Genomic DNA, 21,904 nt, shown 5'->3' with positions numbered 1-21,904 from the left:
ATTAATGAGCTCAGCTCTCAATGTTATGCTTTGTAGTTTCCTCATCTTGTAAACATTATAGTGGGTTATTATACTATCTGTATGAAACTAATAGTTGATATTTTGGTGGTTTAAAAGTTCAAAGTGCTTTTATTCCCTCTATGGAGAATTTTTATCTGGGGTTTCAAAATACAGCCACAAAAAATGCATCAAGCTCACCTTCATAACAGACTTTTTGACACGGAGTAAAACACTTGGAATGCATTGATTAAGTAAAATAGCAATAAAAATAGAAAACCTTAGACCTAAGCGGCTTAAACGCTGCTCTGTCACCAAATGTCCTTACTTTGTATTTCATAATGATTGTATAATTTTTTTCCAGAGAGGAAGAGGACTTGAACTCTATAGCACCATTGGTTGGAAGCAACAATCCTACAAGTCACTATTTACCCTTTAAGAACCTTGAAATGTGACTTAGGATAAAAAGCCAAATCATGCTCTGGCATGTCAAGGTAAGGAGGCTTATTCGCCGTGCAATGCTCCTCTGGGAAATTTAATATGCAAATTGCCTCTTCAGAGAGGAAGAGGGCTTGAACTCTATAACGCCACCTGTTGGAAGCAGCATTCCTACAAGTTACTATTGCATTGCACAGCTAGTAAGCCTCCTTATCTTGGCATGTCAAAGCTGGTATGTTACTCGCCGCAACGAGAAATGTTACACCTTAGACCTCAGTCCAGAGCCTCTCACCTAGCTAAATCAGTTCTCATACTTTGCACTGCCGAGGGGCAATACCACGAAAGACTGTCTGCAAATTGAGATTCTGATTTGGTTTTTGCCCTAAGTCACATTTCATCAGTAGTGACTTGTAGGATTGCTGCTTCCAACAGGTGGTGCTATAGAGTTCAATTCCTCTTTTTCTCTGAAGAGGCAGTTTGCATATTAAATTTCCCAGAGGAGCATTGCAAGGGGAATAACCCTCCTTACATCGGCATGCCAGAATCAGTATGTCACTCACCACAAGGAGAAATGTTACCCCTTAGACCCAATTCTTTTTGAAAGTTTCCCTGTTAATATTACCGTATACTGAGAATTTTATGAATCAAGCGCTGTCTGCACTCATAAAATACATAAACATAAAGGGGTTGTCCAGGTTTGTAATATTGATGGTTTCACTTTCTATCTTAACTAATTAAGTTATGTAATTTTGTTTCTAGAGATGAACTGAGAAGATTTCTTGAAAATGGTACTCTGACACATTTAAAGGTGTGCTTTTCAAGAGAGCCGCCCTGTACCAGTAATGAATATATGCTTAACTATGTTCAGGATTACTTAAAAAAATTCTCTCAAGACGTTGTCCGAATACTGATAAAAGAAAATGGATATTTTTATGTCTGCGGGTAAGTTTTTTTTTTTATACTATAGTGCACTTGTTTATCAATCTAAATATGTTTGTTATTATTGTGCTCAGGTTATCAACAAATGTTCACTTTTTAATTTATATTTCATAGCTCAGAATTTGAGACAGCTTTAAAAACTATACACATATTTAGATGTTTATACAACAAATATGGATGTATGAAAATAATTCTGTATTGCGCATGAGCAGAACTGCCATCAGAATTTCAGTGCCCCATATGACAAACATGTGGGCCTCATTTACAGCTTAGTGCTGAGGACTCTGAAATGGGACAAGAGGCAAAATAGCAGAGATTTTTGTAAAGGGGGAAACAGCGATGAAGGGAATTCATCACCAGTTTTCTAAGCCAATGTATTTCTAAAGGTGCTATTGATATGAAATTCTAACCGTCTGTCAGTAGCAACCCATCCAATCCACACAGGCAAAGTAGTCAAACAATAGATGTCCATAAATTAATTTATTTGTAATAATGTGAAATGATACAGGGAAAAAGTATTGAACGCATGAAGCGGTGCAAAAAGCCATGGAAAGTCATGACACCAGCTGAAATCTATTAGTAATTAGAAATCAATCCTGCTATTTGTTGAAAATACTATCAACTGCCTAAACAAAGGTGTCTCGTTATCAAGGTGCCACACAAGAAATATCTCATCATAGGTAAAACCAATAAACTGCCTCAATACCATTGCAACCTTATTGTTGCAAAACATACTGATGGCATTGGATACAGAAACATTTCCAAACTACTCAAAGTTCCAGTGAGCACTGTTGAGGCCATAATCTGGAAGTGGAAACAACATAATTTCACTGTAAATCATCAACAACCAGATGCTTTCCACAATATTTCAGACACCGGAATGAAAAGAATGATCAGAAGGTTGTCCAAGAGCCAAAAAACACCTGTGGACACCTACATAAACACTTGGAATAAGTAGGTACAATTGTTTCAAAGAAAATTATAAGTAGTGCACTCAGCCTCCATGGCCTGTATGCATACTCACCATGTAAGACTCCATTGCTGAACAAAAAGCATGTAAAAGTGCTTTTAAAGTTTACTCAACAACATTTAGACATACCTGTTAAATACTGGCAGAAAATAGTCTGAGATGAAACCAAATTGAACTCTTTGGATGCCATAATACACAGCATGTTAAAACACCATACCAACAGCAAGTTTGGAGATGGGAACATTATAATATGGGGCTGTGTTTTTGCACATGGCACTGGCTAATTCCATGTAATTGAAGAAAGGATGAATGGACAAATGTACCAAGACATTCTGGGTAAAAATCTGTTGTCATCTACCAGGATGATTAAGCTAATACAAGGGTGGACATTTCAGCAAGACCGTGATCCTAAATACACAGCCAATGAAACTCTCAATTGTATTCCGAGAAAGAAAATAAAGCAGCTAGAATGGGCCAGCCAATCACCTGATCTAAATCCCTTAGAAAATGTATGGAAAGGACTAAAGCTAAGAGTTCATAGAAGGAGTCCACGGAACCTTCTGGATTTGAAAAGTGTTTGTGAGGAAAAATGGTCCAAAATCACACCTAAGCAATGCATGTGACTAGTTTCTCCATTCAGGAGGCGTCTTGAGCTGTCATTACCAACAAAGGCTTTTGTACTAAGTATTAAATCAATTTCAGTAAGCGTATCCAATACTTTATCAGCAGCACATCTCCTGTTTACACCAGGCAATTTTGTCACGGGTGTGTCAGAGGCAACAGACAGTTGCTCTGCATCTGGCTGCAGAAGGTCTCTGCGTTTGGCATTGCAGACGCCTTCTTAATCCTTCTGACTTTTGGACTCAGTGGCAACCTCCCTTCGGCTGTAATTGACACACCTGGACCTGGATGGTTATAGACTCCCAGTCTGCTTCATGGAGTCGGTGATATTCACAATTTCCCTTGTGAAGGCTTAGAGCAATAACTTCCTCTCTGGTGCTGTTGGAGAACATTTGGTGTTACCTCTCTGAGTCTGCTCAAGCTAAGTTGCTTCCCCCTTGTTTGTCTCCCTTCCTCTCTTTAGTGTACAGTGGGGACTGACCAGTGCTTATCCCTCCACCTTCCCTATTCAGGGCCTGGCTCTAGGGATATACAAGGCTTAAGTTCCTGCTTGTCGATTGGTGTAGAACCAATATAGGCGTGGTAGGGGAGGCAGGGTGCTATTCGATCTTCCTAGGGGCCTCCACTCCCCCTTTCCCTAGCGTTTAGGCTTCCTTCCCCACGTGTTGCACTTAGTCTTCCCACACTGTCCGTGATAAAAATATTGTGATGGTAATGTGATGGTCTGGGGCTGTTTTGCTGCTTCAGGACCTGAAAGACTTGCTGTGGTAAATGGAACTATGAATTCTGCTCTCTACCAAAAAATCCTGAAGAAAAATGTCCTGCCATCTGTTCATGCCCTCAAAATGAAGCGAACTTGGGTTATGTAGCAGGACAATGATCCAAAATATACCAGCAAGTCCACCTTTGTATGGCTTAAGAAAAACAAAGTTAAGACTTTACTGTGGCCTAGTCAAAGTCCTGACCTTCATCTGAATGAGATGCTGTGACATGACCTTAAAAAGGTGGTTCATGCTAAGAAATCCTCCAATGTGGCTAAATTATAACAAATCTGCAAAGATGAGTGGGATACAATTCCTACAGAGCGTTGTAAAAGACTCATTATCCGTTATTGCAAACGCTTGATTGCAGTTCTTGCTGCTAATGGTGGCCCGCTCAGTTATTAAGTTTAGGGGGCAATCACTTTTTCACACTGGGTCCTGTAGGTTTGGCTCCCCCGTTCCCGCATTGCTCAGCTCCCCCGGTCCCATATTGCTCAGCTACCTCATTCCCACATTGCTCAGCTCCCCGTAACCGCAAATTACTCAGCTCCCCTGGTCCACATGGCTCGGCTTCCCATCCCCCATGGCTCAGCTCCCCCATGCCATGGTTGTATGCATGGCTCACATTGCCCCCCTGTCACTTGCATTTCTGTCTCTTCATCTCCGTTGTCCAGTACCGGCGGCTCTACTCAGCAGTCACGTGGTACGGCTCATTAAGGTTATGAGCATGCGCTCCACACCTATGGGAGTGGAGATGCATCCACATTCATTACCTTAATGAGCGGTACCACGTGACCGCTGAGGAGAGCAGAGCTGCCGGCGCCGTATCAATGGAGATACAGGGACGGAGATGAAGCGACGGAGGGCAAGCATAATGTCCGCTCCCCCTCCCCGCCACCAGTGTTCTGCACAATTGACTCATGTATAAGCCAAGGGGGGTGTTTTCAGCACAACAAATTGTGCTGAAAATATCGGCTTATACACGAGTACACTGTGTGCAGAATTATTAGGCAAGTTGTATTTTGATCACTTGATACTAAAAAGTTGTCCTACTCCAAGCTGTTCAGAGTAAATCAGGGGATGTGCATCTCTGTAATGAGGAGGGGTGTTATCTAATGACATCAAAACCCCATATAAGATGTGCTTAATTATTAGGCAACTTCCTTTCCTTTGGCGAAATATGTCAGACGAGAGATTTGACGAGCTCTGAAAAGTCCAAAATTGTGAGATGTCTTGCAGAGGGATGCAGCAGTCTTGAAATTGCCAAACTTTTGAAGCGTGATCACCGAACAATCAAGCGTTTCATGGCAAATAGCCAACAGGGTCGCAAGAAGCGTGTTTGCCAAAAAAGGTGCAAAATAACTGCCCATGAAGAGAGAAAAATCAAGCGTAAAGCTGCCAAGAAGCCATTTGCTACCAGTTTTGCCATATTTCAGATCTGCAACGTTACTGGAGTAACAAAAAGCACAACGTGTGCATTACTCGGGAACATGGCCACCTTTGAACAAGAAACATAAGACAAAACATTAAGACTGGGCCAAGAAATATCTTAAGACTGACTTTTCAAAGTTTTATGGACTGATGAAATGAGAGTGACTCTTGATGGGCCAGATGGATGGGCCAGAGGCTGGATCAGTAAAGGGCAGAGAGCTCCACTCCGACTCAGACACCAGCAAGGTGGATGTGGGGTACTGGTTTGGGCTGGTATCATCAAAGATGAACTTTTGGGACCTTTTCGGGTTGAGGATGGAGTGAAGCTCAACTCCCAGACCTACTTCCAGTTTATTGAAGACAACTTCTTCAAGCAGTGGTACAGGAAGAAGTTGGTATCATTCAAGAAAAACCATGATTTTCGTGCAGGACAATGCTCCATCACATGCCTCCAACTACTTCACAGCATGGCTGGCCAGTAAAGGTCTCAAAGAAGAAAAAATAATGACATGGCCCCCTTGTTCACCTGATCTGAACCCCATAGAGAACCTGTGGTCCCTCATAAAATGTGAGATCTACAGGGAGGGAAAACAGTACACCTCTCGGAACAGTATCTGGGAGGCTGTGGTGGCTGCTGCATGCAATGTTGATAGTAAACAGATCAAACAACTGACAGAAACTATGAATGGAAGGCTGTTGAGTGTCATGATAAAGAAAGGTGGCTATATTGGTCACTAATTTTGGGAGGTTTTGTTTTTGCATGTCAGAAATGTTTATTTCTAAACTAGATGGTGGCCCGATTCTAACGTAACTGGTAGTCTAGAATATGCATGTCCACGTAGTATATTGCACAGCCACGCATGATATTGCCCAGCCACGTAGTATATTGCCCAGCCACGTAGTATATTGCCCAGCCGCGTAGTATATTGCCCAGCCATGTAGTATATTGCCCAGCCACGTAGTATATTGCCCAGTGACGTCGTATATTGCCCAGCAATGTAGTATATTGCCCAGTCACGTAGTATATTGCCCAGCCATGTAGTATATTGCCCACCAATGTAGTATATTGCCCAGTCACGTAGTATATTGCCCAGTGACGTCGTATATTGCCCAGCAATGTAGTATATTGCCCAGCCACGTAGTATATTGCCCAGCCACGTAGTATATTGCCCAGCCACGTAGTATATTGCCCAGTCGCGTAGTATATTGCCCAGCCATGTAGTGTATTGCCCAGCCACGTAGTATATTGCCCAGTGACGTCGTATATTGCCCAGCAATGTAGTATATTGCCCAGTCACGTAGTATATTGCCCAGCCACGTAGTATATTGCCCACCAATGTAGTATATTGCCCAGTCACGTAGTATATTGCCCAGCCACGTAGTATATTGCCCACCAATGTAGTATATTGCCCAGTCACGTAGTGTATTGCCCAGCCACGAAGTATATTGCCCAGTGATGTCGTATATTGCCCAGCCATGTAGTATATTGCCCAGCCACGTAGTATATTGCCCAGCCACGTAGTATATTGCCTAGTGATGCAGTATATTGCCCAGCGATGTAGTACATTGCCCAGCCACGTAGTATATTGCCCAGCCACGTAGTATATTGCCCAGTGACGTAGTATATTGCCCAGTCACATAGTATATTGGCCAGCAACGTAGTATATTGGCCAGCAATGTAGTATATTGCCCAGCCACGTAGTATATTGCCCAGTGAGTAGTATATTGCCCAATCACGTAGTATATTGCCCAGCTATGTAGTATATTGCCCAGCCACGTAGTATATTGCCCAGCCATGTAGTATATTGCCCAGCCACGTAGTATATTGCCCAGTGACGTCGTATATTGCCCAGCAATGTAGTATATTGCCCAGTCACGTAGTATATTGCCCAGCCATGTAGTATATTGCCCACCAATGTAGTATATTGCCCAGTCACGTAGTATATTGCCCAGTGACGTCGTATATTGCCCAGCAATGTAGTATATTGCCCAGCCACGTAGTATATTGCCCAGCCACGTAGTATATTGCCCAGCCACGTAGTATATTGCCCAGTCGCGTAGTATATTGCCCAGCCATGTAGTATATTGCCCAGCCACGTAGTATATTGCCCAGTGACGTCGTATATTGCCCAGCAATGTAGTATATTGCCCACTCACGTAGTATATTGCCCAGCCACGTAGTATATTGCCCACCAATGTAGTATATTGCCCAGTCACGTAGTATATTGCCCAGCCACGTAGTATATTGCCCACCAATGTAGTATATTGCCCAGTCACGTAGTGTATTGCCCAGCCACGAAGTATATTGCCCAGTGATGTCGTATATTGCCCAGCCATGTAGTATATTGCCCAGCCACGTAGTATATTGCCCAGCCACGTAGTATATTGCCTAGTGATGCAGTATATTGCCCAGCGATGTAGTACATTGCCCAGCCACGTAGTATATTGCCCAGCCACGTAGTATATTGCCCAGTGACGTAGTATATTGCCCAGTCACATAGTATATTGGCCAGCAACGTAGTATATTGGCCAGCAATGTAGTATATTGCCCAGCCACGTAGTATATTGCCCAGTGAGTAGTATATTGCCCAATCACGTAGTATATTGCCCAGCTATGTAGTATATTGCCCAGCCACGTAGTATATTGCCCAGCACAGAGCCACGTAGTGTAGACTTTAAAAAAAAAACAAAAAAAAAACATATACTCACCTATAACCCAGTTATCCATTTAGTCCATGCTTGGTAGGTGTATGTTAATTCACTTATTACATTTACATTGTATTACGCCTCTACACCACCAATGTTGCTCATTAGAATACTACTGTATAATCACCTATAACCCGTTGAAGTCTTGCTATACTTACCTTCGCCGCCTTTCTCGCTCCTCTCCACGCTCCCGGGACGGCTCAATTGGAAGCGGCAGCTTGCGGTCCCGTCCCAGGGCTGGTGTGAGCAGGACCTATGATGACGTTGCGGTCACATGACCGTGACGTCATGGCAGGTCCTTGTCGCACACCAGCCCTGGGATGGGAGCGAAAGCTCCTGCTTGCAATGCAGCATTCCCGGGAGCATGGAGAGGAGCGAGAAAGGCGGCGGAGGGTGAGTATAGCAGGTTTTTTGTTTTTTTTAAATTATTTTTAACATGACATATTTTTACTATTGATGCTGCATAGGCAGCATCAATAGTAAATAGTTGGGGACACACAGGGTTAATAGCAGCGGTAACTGAGCGCGTTACACCGCGGGCCGTTACCGCTGCCATTAACCCTGTGTGAGCGGAGAGTGGAGGGGATTACGGAGCGAGCGCCGGGCAGTGAGTGCAGCGGAGTAGGGGAGGGACTAATCGGACTGTGGCCGTCGCTGATTGGTCGCGGCAGCCATGACAGGCAGCTGCCAAGACCAATCAGCGAACGAATAACCGTGACAGAAGGACAGACAGACAGACGGAAGTGACCCTTAGACAATTATATGTATATAGATTTTGTGCAGTTATTTTGGTTTACCTGGTGAAAATAAACAAGTGAGGTGGGAATGTATTTGGTTTTTATTATGTTGCCTAATAATTCTGCACAGTAATAGTTACCTTCACAAACAGATATCCTCCTAAGATAGCCAATTCTAAAACAACCCACTCCAACTTCTAAAAATATTAAGCTTTGATATGTGTGAGTCTTTTTGGTTGATTGAGAACATAGTTGATAAATAATAAAAATAATCCTCTAAAATACAACTTGCCTAATAATTCTGCACACAGTGAATATACGGTAATAGGATTTTGTGTGCAGCTTGCAAAGTAATAGCATTTGAAAGGTGAACCACAGAAATACATCAAACTGCGGTCATAAACACAACACATATCTGCGGTAAGAATTTTGGTTGTTAACCCCTTTCTGACATCGGACGTACTATCCCGTCGAGGTGGGGTGGGCCCCCATGACCACGGACGGGATAGTACGTCCAGCGCGATCGGCGGCGCTCACGGGGGGAGAGCGGCCGATCGCGGCCGGGTGTCAGCTGCCTATCGCAGCTGACATCCGGCACTATGTGCCAGGAGCGGTCACGGACCGCCCCCGGCACATTAACCCCTGGCACACCGCGATCAAAGATGATCGCGATGTGCCGGCGGTGCAGGGAAGCATCGCGCAGGGAGGGGGCTCCCTGCGGGCTTCCCTGAGCCCCCCGCAGCAACGCGATGTGATCGCGTTGCTGCGAGGGTCTTGCCTCCCTCCCTGCTTGCTCCAGGCCCGGATCCAAGATGGCCGCGGATCCGGGTCCTGCAGGGAGGGAGGTGGTTTCACAGAGCCTGCTCAGAGCAGGCACTGTGAAGCAGCCTGCACTGCTATCAGATCGGTGATCTGACAGAGTGCTGTGCAAACTGTCAGATCATCGATCTGTGATGTACCCCCCTGGGACAAAGTAAAAAAGTTAAAAAAAAAAATTCCAAATGTGTAAAAAAAAAATAAAAAAAAATATTCCTAAATAATGAAAAAAAAAAAAATTATTCCCATAAATACATTTCTTTATCTAAATAAATAAAAAAAAAACAATAAAAGTACATATATTTAGTATCGCCGCGTCCATAACGGCCCGACCTATAAAACTGGCCCATTAGTTGACCCCTTCAGTAAACACCGTAAGGAAAAAAAAAAAAAAAACGAGGCAAAAAACGACGCTTTATTATCATACCACCGAACAAAAAGTGGAATAACACGCGATCAAAAGGACAGATCTAAATAACCATGGTACCGCTGAAAGCGTCATCTTGTCCCGCAAAAAACAAGCCACCATACAGCATCATCAGCAAAAAAATAAAAAAGTTATAGTCCTGAGAATAAAGCAATGCCAAAATAATTATTTTTTCTATAAAATAGTTTTTATCGTATAAAAGCGCCAAAACATAAAAAAATGATATAAATGAGGTGTCACTGTAATCGTACTGACCCGAAGAATAAAACTGCTTTATCAATTTTACCAAACGCGGAACGGTATAAACGCCTCCCCCAAAAGAAATTCATGAATAGCTGGTTTTTGGTCATTCTGTCTCACAAAAATCAGAATAAAAAGCGATCAAAAAATGTCACGTGCCCGAAAATGTTATCAATAAAAACGTCAACTCGTCCCGCAAAAAACAAGACCTCACATGACTCTGTGGATCAAAATATGGAAAAATTATAGCTCTGAAAATGTGGTAACGCAAAAAATATTTTTTGCAATAAAAAGCGTCTTTCAGTGTGTGACGCTGCCAATCATAAAAATCTGCTAAAAAACCCGCTATAAAAGTAAATCAAACCCCCCTTCATCACCCCCTTAGTTAGGGAAAAATTAAAAAAATGTATTTATTTCCATTTTCCCATTAGGGCTAGGGTTAGGGCTAGGGTTAGGGCTAGGGTTAGGGCTAGGGCTAGGGTTAGGGCTAGGGCTAGGGTTAGGGTTAGGGCTAGGGCTAGGGTTAGGGCTAGGGTTAGGGCTAGGGTTAGGGTTAGGGCTAGGGTTAGGGTTAGGGCTAGGGCTACAGTTTGGGTTGGGGCTAAAGTTACAGTTAGGGTTTAGACTACATTTACAGTTAGGAATAGGGTTGGGATTAGGGTTAGGGGTGTGTCAGGGTTAGAGGTGTGGTTAGGGTTACTGTTGGAATTAGGGTTAGGGGAGTGTTTGGATTAGGGTTTCAGTTATAATTGGGGGGTTTCCACTGTTTAGGCACATCAGGGGCTCTCCAAAAGCGACATGGCGTCCGATCTCAATTCCAGCCAATTCTGCGTTGAAAAAGTAAAACCGTGCTCCTTCCCTTCCGAGCTCTCCCGTGTGCCCAAACAGGGGTTTACCCCAACATATGGGGTATCAGCGTACTCAGGACAAATAGGACAACAACTGTTGGGGTCCATTTTCTCCTGTTACCCTTGGGAAAATACAAAACTGGGGGCTAAAAAATAATTTTTGTAGGAAAAAAAAGATTTTTTATTTTTACGGCTCTGCGTTATAAACTGTAGTGAAACACTTGGGGGTTCAAAGTTCTCACAACACATCTAGATAAGTTCCCTGGGGGGTCTAGTTTCCAATATGGGGTCACTTGTGGGGGGTTTCTACTGTTTAGGTACATTAGGGGTTCTGCAAACGCAATGTGACGCCTGCAGACCATTCCATCTAAGTCTGCATTCCAAATGGCACTCCTTCCCTTCCGAGCCCTTCCATGCGCCCAAACGGTGGTTCCCCCCAACATATGGGGTATCAGCGTACTCAGGACAAATTGGACAACAACTTTTGGGGTCGAATTTCTCCTCTTACCCTCGGGAAAATACAAAACTGGGGGCTAAAAAATAATTTTGGGGGGAAAGATTTTTTTTTTTTTAATTTTCACGGCTCTGCGTTACAAACTGTAGTGAAACACTTGGGGGTTCAAAGCTCTCACAACACATCTAGATGAGTTCCTTAGGGGGTCTAGTTTCCAAAATGGTGTCACTTGTGGGGGGTTTCTACTGTTTAGGTACATTAGGGGCTCTGCAAACACAATGTGACACCTGCAGACCATTCCATCTAAGTCTGCATTCAAATGGCACGCCTTCCCTTCCGAGCCCTCCCATGCGCCCAAACAGTGGTTCCCCCCCACATATGGGGTATCAGCGCACTCAGGACAAATTGGACAACAAATTTTGGGGTCCAATTTCTCCTGTTACCCTCGGGAAAATACAAAACTGGGGGCTAAAAAATAATTTTTGTGGGAAAAAATGTTTGTTTTATTTTTACGGCTCGTCATTATAAACTTCTGTGAAGCCCTTGGTGGGTCAAAGCGCTCACCACACATCTAGATAAGTTCCTTAGGGGGTCTACTTTCCAAAATGGTGTCACTTGTGGGGGGTTTCTACTGTTTAGGTACATTAGGGGCTCTGCAAACGCAATGTGACACCTGCAGACCATTCCATCTAAGTCTGCATTCAAATGGCACGCCTTCCCTTCCGAGCCCTCCCATGCGCCCAAACAGTGGTTTCACCCCACATATGGGGTATCAGCGCACTCAGGACAAATTGTACAACAGTTTTTGGGGTCCAATTTCTTCTCTTACCCTTGGAAAAATAAAAAATTGGGGGCGAAAAGATAATTTTTGTGAAAAAATATGATTTTTTATTTTTATGGTTCTGCATTATAAACTTCTGTGAAGCACTGGGTGGGTCAAAGTGCTCACCACACCTCTAGATAAGTTCCTTAGGGGGTCTACTTTCTAAAATGGTGTCACTTGTGGGGGGTTTCAATGTTTAGGCACATCAGTGGCTCTCCAAACGCAACATGGCGTCCCATCTCAATTCCTGTCAATTTTGCATTGAAAAGTCAAACGGCGCTCCTTCCCTTCCGAGCTCTCCCATCCGCCCAAACAGTGGTTTACCCCCACATATGGGGTATCAGCGTACTCAGGACAAATTGTACAACACCTTTTGGGGTCCAATTTCTTCTCTTACCCTTGGAAAAATAAAAAATTGGGGGCGAAAAGATAATTTTTGTGAAAAAATATGATTTTTTATTTTTACGGTTCTACATTATAAACTTCTGTGAAGCACTTGGTTGGTCAAAGAGCTCAAGACACCTCTAGATAAGTTCCTTAGGGGGTCTACTTTCCAAAATGGTGTCACTTGTGGGGGGTTTCAATGTTTAGGCACATCAGGGGCTCTCCAAACGAAACATGGCGTCCCATCTCAATTCCAGTCAATTTTGCATTGAAAAGTCAAATGGCGCTCCTTCGCTTCCGAGCTGTGTTATGCGCCCAAACAGTGGTTTACCCCCACATGTGGGGTATTGGCGTACTCAGGACAAATTGTACAACAATGTTTGGGGTCCATTTTCTCCTGTTACCCTTGGTAAAATAAAACAAATTGGAGCTGAATTAAATTTTTTGTGAAAAAAAGTTAAATGTTCATTTTTATTTAAACATTCAAAAAATTCCTGTGAAGCACCAGAAGGGTTAATAAACTTCTTGAATGTGGTTTTGAGCACCTTGAGGGGTGTAGTTTTTAGAATGGTGTCACACTTGGGTATTTTCTATCATATAGACCCCTCAAAATGACTTCAAATGAGATGTGGTCCCTAAAAAAAAAATGGTATTGTAGAAATGAGAAATTGCTGGTCAATTTTTAACCCTTATAACTCCCTAACAAAAAAAAATTTTGGTTCCAAAATTGTGCTGATGTAAAGTAGACATGTGGAAATGTTACTTATTAAGTATTTTGTGTGAAATATCTCTGTGATTTAATTGCATAAAAATTCAAAGTTGGAAAATTGCGAAATTTTCATAATTTTCGCCAAATTTCAGTTTTTTTCACAAATAAACGCAGGTACTATCAAAGAATTTTTACCATTGTCATGAAGTACAATATGTCACGAGAAAACAATGTCAGAATCACTGGGATCCGTTGAAGCGTTCCAGAGTTATAACCTCATAAAGGGACAGTGGTCAGAATGATAAAAATTGGCCCGGTCATTAACGTGCAAACCACCCTTGGGGGTAAAGGGGTTAATGGGCAGAGGCATAGCTAGGGTTTTGGTTTGAGGGGGGTGCGCGAAGCTTCTGAGTGGGCCCCTAACCAGGTAACCTTGATTACAACACGTTGACGCACCCTCAGGGTATGTGCAAACGATGCGGAAAACACTGCGGATCCGCAGCGTTCCCGCACCTGCGGGTCCGCAGCAGTTTCCCATGAGTTTACATTCCAATGTAAATCTATGGGGAAACAAAAAACGCTGTGCACATGCTGCAGAAAAAAACACGCGGAAACGCAGCGGTTTACATTCTGCAGCATGTCACTTCTTTCTGCGGATTCCGCAGCGGTTTTACAGCTGTTCTTATAGAAAACCGCAGTTGTAAAACCGCAGTGAAATCCACAGAAAAACCGCTGTAAATCCGCAATAAATCTCCAGCAAAAACGCAGCGTTTTTGCCCTGCAGATTAATCAAATCCGCTGCGGAAAAATCTGCAGTGGACTATTATACGTGTGCACATAGCCTCATAGTGGAGGAGAACGTCAGCAGATGACCGCGCTGTTGCTGAAAATAATCTCTATACAAAGACCAACATGAATATTACTGCCATATGGTCAGTGGTAGATACCAGTCCTACAGAACATATAAGAGATCACAGCACTGTTATAGATAATGACTTACTGCTGACGTTCTTTCTCATGGAATCATTAATTTTTCCCGTCTTTTCCATCTGGCCCAGACCGACATGACAACTTCTTCCAGCCAGGACTTGGCTGCAGAGAATACAACAAAGACACATTTCACTTCTCATATTCCAGCCCCTTCACCATCTATCCCCAACCTGCACAAACTCCTCATCCTGCTGATACCCCAATACTGAGCCACTGCTGCCGTATGTGTCCCTATTACTGCACCTACTGTGTGATTCTCTGTGCCCTCTAAATAAAGCAACCTTCTAGAATATAGTGATGCTGGGTACAAGTGCCCTAGAAAACAGTGCCCGTATTTTGCCCCCTAGAAAGTAATAATGCCCTCTATGTGCCCCTTTGATAGTCATTGTAACCTGAGTTCCCCTACAACAATAAGTGCCCACTTTACATTTAAAAATGTCCCGAGTCTCCCCCTGTACAGCTCTGTTATACACAGTATAATGCCCCCTCATTATATAGTACCACCCACACAGTATACTGAACCCTTAGTAGCCCCCAAACTGTTTTATTGCTCCAGCACTGTAAGATGACCCCCTCACTGTAATCTCCACATTGCATGATGGCCCCCTAGATAGCCTCCATATAGTATAATGCACCAGATAGTCCTCTATATAGTTTCATCGGTATTGTTGCACCTGTGTTTTAGCCATCATTAATTGGGTCCGCTGCACCCTGCCAGTGCATTTGCTTTGGAGGCCTGAGCAGGTAATCATTTCTGCTTTTTTTCTCTGTGACTTTTTTCAAATTTTTGGAGGATCTTTTAAGTCCTGTTTTTGCATCTGTGAGCTTTGTTTGATATTAGGACTGGCAAAATGTAAGGACCCTTGAAGTGAGTTGCCAGCTTATTGTGGCCCCAATATAAACCAATACCTTACACATTGATATGTTTTTTGCACTTTATCTTGCAGGGTGCAGTTGGACCAAGATGGCTCTGTAAACTGTGGCCTCTGTTCGCACAGCATGTATTTTGCAGCACTGGGCAGCCCGCCTGCATGTGCGTTAGTAGTAGGCTGTAAGCCAGAGGCTATGCATAGCCTGTGTGAATAATGCCACATACAGACTAGTATCTTTTATCTTTTTGTGCACTAAAATACCAAACAGCCACTCACTGGATTGAAAGTGGTTGTTTCATCGGTATTGCTGCGCCTGTGTTTTAGCCATCATTAATCGGGTCCGGTGAACCCTGCCAGTGCATTTGTTTTGGAGGCCTGAGCAGGTAATCATCTCTGCTTTTTTTCTCTGTGACTTTTTTCAACTTTTTGGAGGATCTTTTAAGTCCCCTTTTTGTGTCTGTGAGCTTTATAAGGCAGCCCCCATAAAAATAAATAAATACTCACCTCTCTTCTTCCTGGCTTCTCCGCTGCTCTGAGCATCTGCACATCTCTGAACAGAGGGCGCCGGGTAGTGACGTCATTGCGCCTGCTGTCAGTGTCTGAGTCAGATGCTGACAGGGGGATGATGGGAGAGGGAGCGTAATGCTCCTTCACTCATCAATTCCGTCAGCTGTATCGGCTAGATGCCAATACAACTGAACCAGCGATGACAGGCGGGGGGCCCACTGCTGGCACTGGGCCCCCCAGCCTGCTCAGGGGCCACATAGCGGCCGGGCGGCAGAGCAGAGAGATCGATTCTCCCTGCTCTGCCGCAGAATGTAACTGTATCGGCACGCTATGCACACGCCGATACAGTTACAGTGGCGTAGCTCGGGTGGGCCCCCTCAGAGCGCGCGGCCCAGGCCGATGGCCCCCTCTGTCCCCCCGATAGCTACGCTACTGGTAATGGGAAATAACCAATGATACAAATAATCAATTCTGCAAATAAGACGTATTGATACAGAAACCAACTTGTTTAAAAGCTACATTGCAAAAAGAGAAAATGGTTGGGTCTGTTGAAGCAAATACTTAACATTTTACAAATAGGCAGCTTTAGTCTAATAGCACTCCTTATACTCCAGGATTGTACTACCTATCTTTCTCTTATTTCCTTTGTCTGTAATCTCCCCTTTCTTTCTTTAAATTTTCTATTCTAAGTTCATTTTAAATGTGAATCTGTTATGTTTTTTCTATTTTTTTTAATTATTTTCCATTTTGAAAATGTTAAATGTAAAGTATGGTGAATGAAAATGAGAAAAAAGTGGGTAAATGAAGGCAATGGAACACTCTTGGGATAGCCCCAATAATGGTGGAGTGACCAATAATATATTGGGGGCTCCTGAGGGAGGGGTCATTGTAATGATGCTGGCAAACCCTTTCCTCTAATTGTCAGGTACCTATACATTTTAGGCCACTTTCATACTTCCGTCTTTTGTTTTCCATCGACGTGCAGTGAAATGACGTATCGACGGACATTATGAAAATAGTGAAAAACGTGTGCGACGGATCCTGTGAAATGACGGATGCGTCGTTCGGATTTGTCAATGGAAAAATTTCCGGAATTCAAATAAAGAGAGAGAGAGAAAGAAAATATATTGATTCCCGGACTGGAAAATCTTGTTCAGAAGGGAAAAACTGGATCCGTTGCTGGATTCCTGTGTGTGACGTCAGCGACGGATCCTGCGTCCATAGGCTTCCATTATAGCCAACGACGGGCAGCGCAGGATGCATCGCTGACTGATTTTCAGACGTGCACGAAAAACCTTACAATGAACGTTCTCTGCACGACGGACCGCTATTTTACGACGGATCCAGTGCACGACGGATGAAACGGATGGCCATCCATCACAATCCGTCGCTAATACAAGTCTAAGGCTACTTTCACACTAGCGTTTTCTGCAATCCGTCACAATGCGTGGTTTTGCAGAAAAAACGCATCCTGCAAAAGTGTTGCAGGATGCGTTTTTTCCCCATAGACTTGTATTGACGACGCATTTGCGACGGATTGCCACACGTCGCATCCGTCGAGCGACAGATGCGTCGTGCTTTGGCGGACCGTCGGGAGCAAAAAACGCTACATGTAATGTTTTTTGCTCCTGACGGACCGCTTTTTCTGACCGCGCATGCGCGGCCGGAACTCCGCCCCCACCTCCCCGCACCTTACAATGGGGCAGCGGATGCGCCGGAAAAATGCATCCGCTGCACCCAATGTGCAATGCAGCAAACGCTAGCGTTGGAATCTCTCCCCGACGCATTGCGACGGGGAGATTCCGACGCTAGTGTGAAAGTAGCCTTAGGGAAAATGCAGGATCCTGCAAATTTTTTTGCAGGGTCCTGCATTCTCAAAAATCAACGGATTGTTGAGGATCTGAAAAGATGGAAGTGTGAAAGTAGCCTTATGTAGGTATATTTTTGCCTCTGAGCTACTGAATGGAATTTGTATCTTCAGCAGTAAAACAATAAAGACAAATGCTGAGAAAAGAGGAAAGTATTTAGAATTGAGAGTCCTCAGTGGTTGATACCTTTTAATGGCTAACCGAAAAGATGGTAACAAATTACAAGCTTTCGAGACTACACAGGTCTCTTCATGAGGCAAAGACTAAAAGAAATTCTGAAGAATCACATATCTATGCACAACATAGCACAGAAAGAAAAAAAAAACATGGATAAGACAGGTGACATGAAGTAGAATTACCATGAGTGATAAACAGTTATGTCCATAACTGTACCGCATTTTTATGGAAACCTGTATCAAAATGAAGGATACCAGAATGTACCGCATTTTTATGGAACCTGTATCAAAATGGAGGATACCAGAATGTACCGCATTTTTATGGAACCTGTATCAAAATGGAGAAAAGAGGATACATTTATATAGCAAAATGTGTCAAGAAAAGTATGAAAATACCAAGCCACAAATGGATTGTTTCACTAGAGGAAATAACGTATAGGCCATGTATTAGCTTGTAGAAGAATACAACAACGAACAGAAACATGGGGGTATAGAGAGCAATTGTGGTGTATGGGAGGCAAACAAAGCATTTCAGCATTTCCCCATACCTAACGGTCTACTCCATCTTTTTGGACTATATTTATAAGACAAGCAGTGGAAATAAAAAGTATGAGGCTTTAAACCTCCCAGCGCTCACATCACATGTGCTTAATTTAAATTGATGATGATGTTCTGTTAACTATTATTTGTAATCTGAATTAATCATCACACCCGACAAACAAATGTTTTGTTCATTCATCAGTTGATTGGACAGGCCGATAATTAGTAGCAAGCATATTTTATAAATATTTGTTCCAGGATTATTGGTCTGTCTACATGGGTCTTAAGTCATTTACAGAGCTACATCACTCTTTATCTTCATTTTTGTGCCTTGCAATTATTTAAATCATTAATAAACAGAAGGAAGATCTGTACAGCATGAACAGTCTTTTCAATGATTAGGTAGAGCACTTCATAGGTGCACTGTTGGATTATTTAAAAAGTAATTGAGGGCATGAGGGGTGCCGATATGGCACTACCTTGTCCCCATCAGCCCATCACTGAGAGTTATGAAAAGCTATGAGAAATTCTCTTTAAGCTTGAGCGAGGGTCCTGAAAATTGGGTAGAATTTACAAAAATAAAAAAAGCCCACATCCCTGAGAAATGGACAATGCCTACAGTGCATGTATCAAATGCAATGTGCAGTTGGTTGCAGAGCTAGCACACATCTATTTGATTATACAGTCATGGCTGTGAGAACTAAATGCAGTTTAGTTTGAATCAACTAGAACACTATTTTAACCCCTTTCCGATGTTGGGCATAATAGTACGCCCACGTCGGAATTCCTCCCTTTGATGTGAGCTCCGGCGCTGAGCCCACATCTTTCCTGACACTTGTCAGCTGTTTTGAACAGCTGACAAGTGCCTCTAACAGCCGCAGGTGGAATCGTGACCTACGGCTGTTATCCTGTTAAATGCCGCTGTCGTTCTCTGACAGCGGCATTTAACTTGCGCTTACCAGAAGCGCATCGGAAATCCCGGCCATCGGTGACCCCGTCATGTGATCGTGTGTCAACAATGGGTCAGCATGACAACCAGAAGTCTAAAGCAGACCTCTATGGTTGTCATTGCCGGAGTGCTATGAGCACTGCCCGGTGGTCGGCGCTCATAGCAAGTGAGCATTTCTGCTACACAGGCGATCTGATCATCGCTTGTATGTAGCAGAGCCGATTGGGATATGGCAGCTTCTAGCGCCAAATTCAGAATCGCCTGATCTATCAATATAAAAAATAAATAACCGGATTGATAAATGGCTTAATGAGAAAAAAAATCAAAACGCCAGAATTACGTTTTTTTTTCGGTTACCGCTACATTGCAATAAAATGCAATAATGGGCAATCAAAAGATCATATCTACACCAAAATGGCAGCAATAAAAACATCAGCTCAGTGCGCAAAAAATAAGCCCTCACCCAACCCCAGATCACAAAAAATGGGGATGCTAACAGGTCTGGGAAAATGGCGCCTTTTTTATTTACCAAAGTTTAGATTTTTTTCATCTATTAAATAAAAAAGAACCTAGACATGTTTGGTGTCTATAAAATAGTAATGACTCGGAGAATCATAATGGCAGGTCAGTTTTAGCATTTAGTGAACATGGTAAAAAAAACAAAAACTGGAATTGCATTTTTTTTTTTTTTTTTTGCAATTTCACCGCACTTGGAATTTTTTTTTTTCCCAATTTCCACTACACGAAATGTTAAAACCAATGGTGTTGTTCAAAAGTACAACTTGTCCTGGTAAAAACAAGCCTTCACATGGCCATTTTGACTGAAAAAAGTTATGGCTCTGGGAAGGAGAGGAGCAAAAAATGAATACGCAAAAACGAAAATACCTCTGGTCATGAAGGGGTTAGCCGTAATTCCGTAATTGTAAAAATGTAGAGTGAAGAGAAGCTTTATTTTCTTATGTAGTACAAAAAGCTCTTGAACAAAAAGGTTTTTAGTTTTGTAAAGAATTTTCGCAAATATTTTCTGGGAGATTGGATTTCAGAATAACACATGTTTTTCTTTGGTTTCAGAAATGCAAAAAACATTGGCAAGGATATTAATGCTGCTTTAGTTGACATTTTATGTGCTGAGCGAAGTGTGGACAAACTTGAAGCGATGAAGATGCTTGCCTCACTAAAAGATGAAAAAAGATATTTACAGGATCTCTGGGGTTGACGACTAAGATGCAGCTTCCTCATAACAATCTGCTTCATATCTTGTAAATCCGAAGCATTGCACACTGTGGTAGTAATAAACTCTTTCATACTTTCTAAACTCTGGCACTGTTGTCATTGTTTTGAATTATTTTGTAAGACAAGTACAATTATTATTATTATTATTATTTATTGATATAGCACCATTAATTCCATGGTGCTGTACATGAGAAAGGGGTTACATACAGGGTTATAGATATCGTCTACAGTAAACAGGTTTACAGTGACAGACTGGTACAGAGGGGAGAGGACCCTGTCCTTACGAACTTCTATTCTAGGCCATAATAGACTAGGTTGTAATAAACACAAACTTTACTATTTCTTTCCCATTATTATAATCAACTCCTATTCAGACAAACCTAAATTATACAGCCAAACGAAGAGATCCATTAAATAACACAATGCTTTATTGATAACAGGATAAGTACTATTTTAAAAAGGAAAAAATGAACTTATGAAGAACTTGCAGTCATCATTGGCCCCTATTTCCTCCCTCTCATGTCCTGACATGTCCTGATTCTGCACTGAGTAATTACAATGAAACACTGCACCTCCTATTCATAGAACAACTCAGCACAGATGGCGTCAACCCTGGCACATGCTGCAAACACGTTTCCTACAGCGGTGCTCTAGGTGCGCCGAACGTCTGTGGAGAAAATCCAATCTACCCGAAGAGTTCATCCATTATAAGTTTATGCTTAAAACATACAACACTTCCCTTCACCTCTCCAAAAAAACCTATTTCATCACCTCACTATTCAATAACCCGAAACGTTTCTTTGGCGCTTTTCATTTTTTACTCAGCCCAAGAGTGCAGGCCCAAACCACAGATCTCCGTGCTGACTATCTGGCCAATTACATCAAAGAAAGTACTTGCACCAGTGACCCCATTCCATCACATTGCCTCCAGTCCCTTTCCCCTGCTGTCACTACTCACCACCTCTCTCTCTTCTGGTATCTCATTCTCTTCTGGTATCTCCTCATTTAAGCATGCCATCATACATCCATTACTTAAAAAAATCCCTCGACCAAAACTGTGCCGCTAACAATTAGACCTGTCTCTAATCTTCCCTTCATCTCTAAACTCCTCAAATGCCTGGTCCACTCCCGTCTTATCCGCTACCTCTCAGATAACTATCAGCTCCTCCTCATAATGCTCTGCTCCATGGGCCTCAAGGACACCGTTCTCTCCTGGTTCTCCTCCAATCTCTCTGACCGCTCCTTTACGGTATCTTTTGCTGGCTCCTCCTCCTCTCATCTTTACCTTACTGTTGGGGTTCCTCAAGGATCAGTCCTAGGCCCCCTCCTCTTTTTTTTGAATACTGCCCCTATTGAAAAAATAATCAGTAGATTTGGTTTCAAGTACCATCTTTATGTTGATGACACCCAATTATACACTTCTTCTCCTGACATCACGCCTGCCTTTTTAGAAAACACCAGTGATTGT

The 21,904-nt window shown here is 42.8% G+C and overlaps 1 protein-coding gene across 1 annotated transcript in view; it reads left to right on the top strand.

Moving 5' to 3' along the window:
- MTRR (5-methyltetrahydrofolate-homocysteine methyltransferase reductase) overlaps positions 1-20,524 on the top strand; it is an 831,186-nt gene extending 810,662 nt beyond the window's left edge. Inside the window, exons 14-15 of the mRNA XM_069730413.1 lie at positions 1,195-1,377; positions 20,275-20,524. Coding sequence (XP_069586514.1) covers positions 1,195-1,377; positions 20,275-20,419 — 328 coding nt within the window. The 3' untranslated portion in view covers positions 20,420-20,524. The remainder of the gene's footprint in view (positions 1-1,194; positions 1,378-20,274) is intronic.
- The last annotated feature ends 1,380 nt before the right edge of the window (positions 20,525-21,904 follow it).

Source organism: Ranitomeya imitator, chromosome 6 (assembly GCF_032444005.1).
Source record: "Ranitomeya imitator isolate aRanImi1 chromosome 6, aRanImi1.pri, whole genome shotgun sequence".
In the NCBI taxonomy this organism is placed as follows: domain Eukaryota; kingdom Metazoa; phylum Chordata; class Amphibia; order Anura; family Dendrobatidae; genus Ranitomeya; species Ranitomeya imitator.
The sequence above is the reverse complement of the archived record's forward strand: the minus strand, read 5'-3'. Positions and strand labels throughout refer to the sequence as shown.